The sequence below is a fragment of the Oncorhynchus clarkii genome, chromosome 11 (genome assembly GCF_045791955.1).
Source record: "Oncorhynchus clarkii lewisi isolate Uvic-CL-2024 chromosome 11, UVic_Ocla_1.0, whole genome shotgun sequence".
NCBI lineage: Eukaryota > Metazoa > Chordata > Actinopteri > Salmoniformes > Salmonidae > Oncorhynchus > Oncorhynchus clarkii.
Window position 1 is genome coordinate 16,439,990 of NC_092157.1, and position 9,899 is coordinate 16,449,888.

Sequence of the window (9,899 nt, forward strand, 5' to 3'; positions counted from 1 at the left end):
AGAGTTTTATTTTCTTCAAGTGAAGGTTGTTGAGTTGGCTAAAGTCTGTTCAGGGTGCAGCGTTCCAGAATGTTCAGATAGAAATGTATTGTGTAGAACAGATATGATTGCCTGTCATGTAGAAAAGGACATCATGTCGGCTCTATTCATTACATTTCTATCTGTTATGTTCTGAACATTTAACTTCATTGAGCAGATCCCTCTGGTTTGACTCAGTCGTTCACATCAACTGGTCTAAATACTGGATTATAATTCCCCTGGATCTGGGATGATCTAGGGAGTGAGTCACAAACATCAGTCTCTCCCGGAAAAGATATATAGATATTACATTCATTGAAGCTGCAAGCAGCATTCCAGGGTCATCCTAGTACAAGGCCGGAGCCCCACAATGATCTGTTTATGGTCCCGCATAGGGTTCTGACTGGGGAATACATCTACGACCAGAAGTTACTTTTTTGTAGCAGGTTAGGAGACTGAGGTTAAGGTTAGCTAAATTACTCTCCTAACCTGCTATGAAAAGTAACTACCAGTCGTAGCTGTACTATATCTAGTCACAATATCTGCATAACATATTCTACTGTCCTTATGTACATAATGTTTACCAAATTGCATGACTCAAAGTCAACAGTTCAGAAGTTATAGCCCTAAAGTGTGCTATTGCGCCATCAACTGGTCTGGAAATGCCATCTTTGTTTACAATAATTGTAGGGTTCCTGCACCTTCAATGCTAGGACCCCTAATTAAAATATGAAATTGATTAATTGTATAAACTGCAATGTGATGTGATTAAGCTGACAAAAGCAAGAACTGCTAGGCTACCTGCTTCCTTACATACTCTATGTAGGCATATGTAGTCTAATTTATACTGTGCACAGGTGAGACCGAGATCAGGTGAATGGCAGGTCGGACTCACTTGCCTTTCTCAGGTGAAGGGAACGACTGGGGACAGATGGGCAATGGTCCTTCTAGCTGTCCGACGATTCAGCAGAGTTACAGAAGTAGAACATCTGTGAATAAACTATTTTCTTCTGATGACAGAGAAAGTTCCTGGGTAGCTACCGAGACTGACAGCAGCTGGACATTATACATTTTTCAAATACCGTCAGAGCAGTGAAAACGTTAGAACATTTAAGGATACAGCCAGGCAATAACTGAAATAGATTTCAAGCACTTTTAGAATAGGCCTAGATATTGAACGATAAGAATGCGGGGGTACTTCTGTACAGGAATGCACCTGTAGTTTATAATCTTTATTATCATCATGTAATTTCATTTTGTATTGGCCAACCCCGGGATAGTTGTAGTTGGCCACCCGACCAGCTGATCTGTGTTGTCGGCGTTAATCTGTTAATTAGGTCTGCTGTTCTGTACTGGTAGAGCAGGGTGTCCAGTAGCATGCAAAATATGTTGACCCTCATCTCGAACGTGTTCCGACTGGGCAACGCCAGCAAGAATGTGGTACGTAGTCTACTGACAACCTCCGTGCCGCTGTCCATGATGCTGAAAGTTAGCGAGGTGATTTCGCACTGAGATAGCAAGCTAGCTAGCCAGCCAGACTTGCCGGATGAGAGGTTGGTAGTAGCTCCAGTCCCAGCTAGCAGTGCTGACCTTGTAGGCCTGGTAACATGGTCAGTCAGTACGAACTCAACGACACAACAACCAAATCGATTTACTGTCGCTGTCTACTGCGGGTATTGTTTATATGAGTTGTTACATACATTGACAGCCTGTGCATGCATGCTCTATTCTGCCAGATTAATTTTTCAACAAAGATGTGTAGGGTGTAATGGGATACCAACGATTATTGCATACTCTTCTATTTATTTCCAATAAATTCACACTTATAAAGAACAGGGTAAAAGGCAATAAGAACATAAGCGCGAACTACAGCCACAGTTTAAAAAAAAAATCTTGGTGCTGTCCATGGTGCTTCGTGTTTTTTGCGCGGGTATAAGGGCACAACAATGGATTTCCGCATCCTAGTTAGATGCTTCATTTTACCTGCGGCGTCTACAAGTTTGCCGCACGGTGGCGCTGTAAGGATGGTGTGTAGGCTAGTGATGGTTGGGGCTATTCTCTTGGCTGTCTGCCTCTGGTCTATAGATTTTCCTCTGTAATGTTCTCTGTGAACTTCAGCCCCCTCAGCCGCATTCTCTCACCATAAACTCATCAGCACACCTTTCATGGTCAAAAAGATATTAGGCCCTAGGGGCTATATGAATTTTTGCACAAGTTCCCCTGGTGTTTTAAAGATTAATTACAGACACCACTCATTTTCTCCTCTCTCTCCCAATGACTACTTTTCCCCTCACTCTATCCCCCCCCTTCTCTCTCGCTCTCCCCCTTCTCTCTCGCTCTCCCTGGCTTTCTTGTAGGGAGCCCAAACAGTGTCAGAGGTAAGGAGCTCATAGCTCTGCTGTACAGCCTGTCCTGTAGGCCTGATTTAGCCTATCAGACCATGAACACAAAACAGCTCATATAGAAAACAGCCCGTGTGTGTACTGATAGAGGCCCTGACTGGTGCACTGTGGTAGATAGTGATAGTTCTGACTACAGATTAGTCTGCTTTGTCCCGACCCTCTGCTCCTCCCTATTAGGGCAGCTGTCAGACACCTCTGGCCGTGCTTTGGTCTGATTGGATGGTTCCTCTGTTCCCCAGCTGCTAATTGGTCTGTCCGAATATGTCAATATAACCTCACCGCCTGCCCCAGCAACACCCCGACAACCACCAATACCACTAGTTAGTATCTGACTGGCTGGCTGGCTCTAACAGAGAAACCTGAACCCCAAACAGCCACGTTTCTTCTGCAGAATTCCCAGTCCTCCTTTCACACTGTGGGTGGATTTAGCCTGGGGAGGAGGGTGGCTGGCTATTAGACTTGTATTTCCTGTGTGTGTATCGCTCTCTCATGTGTCATTCTCTCTCTCTGCAGGGGGCCAGGATGGTGGCTTCCACACGCTCCTTCGCTGACTTCACCCCACAGGCCAGCTTTGATGTCAAGGTGAGTCCACATACACTTTTAACACGCCCTGCTGGACGAGCCCTAGATATGACAAGGGAACTTCCTTCTTAAAACTGTTATCTGATTGGTTGGTTGAGCTGTCTGTCTCCCTCCCTTCCCTGTTGTTAACCAATAGAAGTGTGAGCTGCACCGTCTGGAGGCGGGCCCCTCTGAGACAGCGGTGTTGACCAGAGAACAGGGCCTCCAGTACTACAGAACCATGCAGACCATGAGACGCATGGAGCTGAAGGCTGACCAGCTGTACAAGCAGAAGATCATCAGAGGCTTCTGCCACCTCTACGACGGACAGGTCACCACACACACACACACACACACATTAGATTGGCATATAAACACACACTCTCAGGGACACAAGAACATACCCCCCCCCCCCCCCTCACTCCTAGCTGCTGTTGGTGGTGTGTTACAGGAGGCGTGTGCGATGGGCATCGAGGCAGGCATCAACCCAACAGACCACCTGATCACGGCGTACCGCGCCCATGGCTACACCTTCACAAGGGGCGTGTCTGTAAGAGAGATCTTGGCTGAACTCACAGGTGGGATACACCTAGACATTAATCTGAGGTCAGATCTCTATTTCCCCCTAATGGTTACAGTCAGGATTTAAGGAAGATAAACTGATCTTAGCTCTCTGCAACTTCTACCTGAAATAGATCTCTAATCTCTTTCTCTATTATTTTTCTCTCTCTCTATATCTCCCTCTCTCAGGTCGTAGAGGGGGTGTGGCCAAGGGTAAAGGTGGTTCTATGCACATGTACGCTAAACACTTTTATGGAGGGAACGGAATCGTGGGGGCTCAGGTAACTATCTGAACAGGTCACTTACACACAAACACACACCCATGCATTCTCACTGTGTGTTTGTGTGTGTCTACAGGTTCCATTAGGGGCAGGTGTGGCACTAGCCTGTCAGTACCAAGGCAACAACCAGGTGTGCGTGGCGCTCTACGGAGACGGAGCAGCCAACCAGGTGAGGTCTATCTAACGGTTACAATTAAGTTATTAAATCATCATCATCATCATTGTCTCTTCTCTTGTCCAATCAGGGCCAGATCTTTGAGTCGTTCAACATGGCAGCTCTGTGGAAGCTGCCGTGTATCTTCATCTGTGAGAACAACAAGTTTGGCATGGGGACGTCTGTAGAGAGATCTTCCGCGAGCACTGACTACTTCAAGAGAGGAGACTATATACCTGGAATCAAGGTAGGACACACACACACACACAGTGAGTGAGTGTATCTTTGCTATATTAACCCCTCCGTCCCTGTGGTGTAGGTGGATGGCATGGACGTTCTGTGTGTGAGGGAGGCCATCAAGTTTGCTGCAGACTACTGCAGAGCTGGGAAGGTGAGCTATAATGGCTTGTAGAGCTGGAAAAGATGAGATCTGATTGGGGCAGAGAAAGTTATAACTGATTTAAGAGCGTGAAGAGTGTTAAGAATCACTTTGTCTCAGACAGTGAAATCTCAGAAGGCTGATCAGCATGTAGTATCACACGTGTCTCTTGCTTGACAGAGGGAGGCTCAGCCCAGTGACCAGTAGAATAAAGGCAGTCTGTGGAAGAGACTATAGGACAGAGCTGTAACTGTTCCCAGTTTAACCACTTATGGTGCTCCTGGTGTGCTACAGGGCCAAAGAGCATAGATATAGAGACATCAGGTCATCTTTGGAGACAGGTTATTGACTTGGCGGCGCAACTGTAGCTAGAAAAATAGTGTAGACTGCTTACTAACTGTAAACAATTTTAGCTGGCTAGCTAATCATCAGCTAACTGTGGGACAAAACAATTAAGTTATTTACCATTAATTAGCCACCTCAAATGTCGATGCAGTTTCCAAAACTGCAAGGGACAGACCATATATCAGTTGTATGTCTTTGCTGCAAGGTGTCACCAGTAATGTTAACTTTTTGATGTTTTATGAAGTCTCCACTTTCCAAGCGGGTAGAATTCCCTGATCAGGCCATTCAGCTGTGTCATAGGAGCGTTGGTTAGCATTCTGAGTCTCCTGGCTTTGAAACCTCTCTGCCAGGGTCCTATTGTGATGGAGCTGGAGACCTACCGTTACCATGGACACAGCATGAGTGACCCCGGGGTTAGGTGAGATGTGATCTCTGACCCCTGACCTTGTGACCGTCACCTGACCCCCGGTTTCTCTCCACCTCCTCACTCCTCACCACACCTCTCCTTTCTGTCTCTCTTGCCCTCTACCTTGTGTAGCCGCTCTACTTCACTCTCCAATGTAGTCTGTCCTGTAGGCTCACCCAGTGTCGTTCATTGTTGGTTTGGGATGTGCCTAATAACACTGTACCATCGCTTCCATTCCAGCGCGTGCTAGCTCTCTCTTGCTCTATCGCTCTCTCTCTCTGTGTGCGTGTGTGTTTCTCTTTCTCTCTCTGTCTCTCTCTCTCTCTCGTCAACGAAGGGCTGGAGCCGAACCCTGCTAATAAGGTCTAACTCCTCTTCTTCCTGTGTGTGATGTAATGTCCTGTAGCTACCGTTCACGTGAGGAAATCCAGGAAGTGCGCAGTAAGAGTGACCCCATAACCATGCTGAAGGAGCGTATGCTGTCCAACAACATGGCTTCTGTGGAGGAGATCAAGGTACTCACACCTTCACCGACAAACAAATATACAAACATACACACACAGGTGGTCCAATTCTTTCTTTCCTTCTTCCTTCCTTCATTACCTACTTCCTTCCTCCCTACCATTAGGAGATAGATGTAGAGATCAGGAAAGTGATCGAGGATGCGGCCCAGTTTGCGATCTCTGACCCTGAGCCGCCATTGGACGAGCTCTGCAACCACATCTTCGCCAACAATCCACCCATGGAGGTCCGTGGGACCAACCCCTGGGTCAAACTGAAGTCTGTCAGTTAGACACACACACACACACATGGACCAAACTACTGTACAGTCTATCAGCTGTACATCCCTTTCTACCCTCTGCAACCAACCCCTGGGTGAAAGTCTACTCCTCCTGTCCTCCGTCTCCCTTCTCTTATTCCCTCATGAATTGTCTCTAAATGCACTATATGAAAGAAGGTCATGACCCTGTAGGTCGGAGTTCAGTCTGTAGCAGCAATCCAAACCAGTCTGGCACCTCTGACACTGACGTCACTGGTATTTATTGACACTGTATTGAGTATATTATGTAGTTTTATATTTATGTATTCTCCTGACACTGAGGGACCACCTGTCTGTAGATTGGAGGTGTATGGCTTAGGGCAGGCTTTTGTTCCAGCCTAGCACTAACACACCTGATTCAATCAGTCATCAAGACATTGATTAGCTGGATCTGGTGTGTTCACGCTGGTACTTACTAAGCTTGCACACCCTCTAACTCTCCAGTACCAGGGTTGGCTACCCCTGGATAAGGGAGTGTGTGTGGGGATGGTTCTAGGTTAAACCAAGTTCATCTCCCTGTAAGGTTTCAGACTGTTAGTATGTATTACCTCTGACCCAGATGTTATTGTAGCACCGTAGCACTTTGACTATATAGATAAACTAATGAGATATCATACTGCAAGTCATTATTGTCATCATAGAAAAAGGGACCATCAATGGTGGTCTATTTCTTGCTCTTCCTCTCCTTCTTTAACTTCCTCCCGGGCATCAATCTATCCTTCTTTCCGTGAGCAGCGGATACTGATCCAAGCACTAACAGAAGAACTGAAAAACTGAACGATTGTTGTACAGTTTGTTGTGATTTGACTGAAGCAATAAAATTGGCAGAGACTGTGTGATATGTTAGTTGTTTGTGTCTGATAACACTGCAGAGTTCTGTGTGCAGACAGCTAATAATGTACCAAACCTCATGAGATTAGCTTCTCAGATGGAGCCATCTTTAAAAAAACAATGTTTTATCTTATTATGAACGCAACAAATACAAAAAAACTGAAATATACAAACGAGTACATAAACCTAACATACAGAAATATACAAACAAGAGTACATAAACCTAACAGTATTATATATCAAGATTAATTTTCAATTTGTTAAATACTTTTATGGTGCGTATTGCTTTTTTGTTTTTACATTTACTGATCATTTCAAAATAATATTTATATTCTATCTGAAATAATGTGAAGAGGGGTTTGTTCTCTGCCCACTTCCTTTTTATGGACAAAGAATCTTCCATGAAAGATTAACAATGAATGTTAAATCAGGGTCCATATCATTTGGTTCAAAATAAAACATAATAACAGAGTCTTTCAAATTAACATTAATAGTTTTTTCCTTTAAAATAAAATCTTCTAACTCACACAAATCTTCTGACATAAGAACAGTCCCAAAATAAATGGTCAAGAGTCTGGGTCACAATTACAAAATACACATTTGTTGTCAACAGCTATTTTCAATCTGTGTATAATAAAGGTCTTTACAGGGTAGATTCTATGAATGTGTTGGTATGATACTTCTTTCACCTTATTAGATATACAATATTTACCAGATAACAACAAAACTTTGTTCCAGTTCACTTGTCCTAGGGCTGCATTCCAGTACATTTTAGCAGAGGTAATAGTAACATATTGACATAGTGTCCTTATATACATGTTATTACATTTATGTTTTAAAATGTCAATTCCTTCTAGTTGTAATGAGGCTACAAAATCCTCAACAGTTGCACTTGGAGTACTGTTATATTCCTCTAAAAGAAGAATAGCACCTTAAGGGACAGCTCTAACAACAATTTGATACTCCTCAGGAGTGAATGTAACATTGTGTGTTGTAATAAATTCTGGATAATCATATAGTTGTCCATCATTCAATAATTGTTTAACCCAAATAATGTTGTTGTCAAACCAGTTCTGGAAAAACAAAGACTTGTTTTTGTATTTTATGTCTCTATTATTCCAGATTGTATACCTATGAGGGGAATAATTGTGTTTGTACGTGATGTTCCAAGTTAGAAGTACTTGTTTATTAAAGTTTGCAAGCTTAATAGGGATTTTACCCATATCAAAGTTGCATTTGAGTAAGAATTCTAGACCACAAATGTGTTGGAATATTAAATTAGGGATGATATTCCAGATGCAACCCTTATTTCTTAAATAGTTTTGTATCCATTTGATCATAAATATTATATTAGAGGTGTTAAAATCCAGAGCATTCAACCCTCCCTCACCTTGGGTGCTACATATTACTGCTTTTCTTAAATAATGAGGTTTATTCCTCCATATGAAGTTAAATAATTTAATATCAACCATTTTAGTTACTGACAGAGGAACATCCAAGGCAAAGGAGGTATAAACTCAGTTTAGAGTTAAATCTTTCTGATCTTTGCTAACTGTAATACCAAGATATGTGATCACATCTTTTACAGGGATATTACATACTGAGTTTCAGTCACATCTTTTCAATGCAAATAATTCACATTTCCTAATATTCAGAGATAAACCTGATACATGTGTGAAGACATTAATACACTCTAGCTTTCTTGACTTCATTATGATCTTTCCAAAAAAATGGTGGTGTCGTCAGCCAATTGTGAACATTTTATCTCTTTGTCTTGTATCTGAATACCCCTAAAACCATCCTTATTTATATGAAGTGCCATAACTTGTGTGACCAATAAAAATAAGAAAGGAGAAATTGGGCATTCCACGTCTAATGTGGAATCTTTGTGAAGTTCCGTGGGATAATTTAACAAAGCTGTTACTATTATTGTAAATGGTCTTAATTACAATTTGAAAATATTGAACAAAACCAAACAATCGAAGAGTCTCAAAAATAAAATAATGTTCAACTGTATCAAATGCCTTGTAAAAGTCTACAAATAAAATAAAGCTATCTTCCATAATGTGCTCATTGTAGTCTATCAAGTCCAATACTAGTCGAATATTATTACATACCCAGTCTGGTTTTATGAAGGGCAGATGGAGCCATCTTGCTTCCACCTATCCAGTTAATTTTACATCCATAAAAGACATCATCTGCCAGCAGATGTCACCACAGCGCCAGAAGTCCACGCCCAGACAGTACAGCTGTATCTATCTGAGGAGAGAAGGCAGAGATTAATGTTCTGTCACCAAGTTCAGTCTGGCAGTTCAGTATAAATATCTTTGGGTTGTAATTATACTGTTCCCGCCCACAGCACATCTTCAGTCACACACACACACACACACACACACACACACCTCTTTAGTCACAGATAATGACTCTGTGCCAGTTCATGGTTCTCATTATCCTTCATAGGGCCCATAAGGTGGATGGACTATAAATAGCTCATAATAAAGCAGTCTCTCACGCTAAGGACCTCCAACATCAAACTTTAACTGGTGAGAAACGATTCATACAGTCAGAGACAGACCCCTCCAAAGTCAAGGGTGGCAATTAAACTGCTAATATTAAGCTATACTATACTATGTTGGGGCGAATTGTAGCCTATGATAAAGCCCATGATTCGCCTATCTACATCATATAATTATTATAGCCTTATCTATATCATATATCATTTTCAACACACAACCTGCAGCATATTTCAGTTCATCGCCTGAATAGCTCCGTATTGATCAGAGTCATAATCTGCACTCTGACTGTGGGCTCTTCATGGTTACGGAACCATTAGCCTACAACGCACCGCCTTCACCAAATAATAAAGTCTCTCTTCTCACCCGGTGTCTCATGTGACCGGCCCGGCTAGACTGTAACTCCAAGAGCAAGCCCCCTCACCTGCCTGTGTCCGGCTCGGAAGAGGTGTCCCGTACTCCCGTTATAAGAGGGCCCCGCCCCCAAATATGACGCAGGCGTGACTCGTCAGTCTGACAGGCAGGTAAGACACCCGGCGCCATATTGGGTCAAAACGGAAGTGAGTGAGTGAGAGAGAGAGAGAGAGAGAGAGAGAGAGAGAGAGAGAGAGAGAGAGAGAGAATAGGC

The 9,899-nt window shown here is 43.1% G+C and overlaps 1 protein-coding gene across 2 annotated transcripts; it reads left to right on the forward strand.

Moving 5' to 3' along the window:
* Positions 1–1,310: 1,310 nt before the first annotated feature.
* LOC139420283 (pyruvate dehydrogenase E1 component subunit alpha, mitochondrial-like) lies at positions 1,311–6,764 on the forward strand. 2 transcript variants are annotated; one of them, XM_071170190.1, is made up of 12 exons: positions 1,311–1,458; positions 2,376–2,396; positions 2,934–3,002; positions 3,139–3,312; positions 3,433–3,559; positions 3,732–3,823; positions 3,900–3,992; positions 4,069–4,224; positions 4,297–4,368; positions 5,052–5,119; positions 5,514–5,622; positions 5,736–6,764. In XM_071170190.1, exons 1-12 carry the CDS (start codon positions 1,396–1,398, stop codon positions 5,898–5,900), a joined length of 1,209 nt encoding a protein of 402 aa, XP_071026291.1. In that variant the 5' UTR covers positions 1,311–1,395; the 3' UTR covers positions 5,901–6,764. The 2 variants fall into 2 exon arrangements, with proteins under 2 accessions (XP_071026291.1, XP_071026292.1); XM_071170191.1 differs by lacking the exon at positions 2,376–2,396 and having other exon boundaries at positions 1,315–1,458.
* The last annotated feature ends 3,135 nt before the right edge of the window (positions 6,765–9,899 follow it).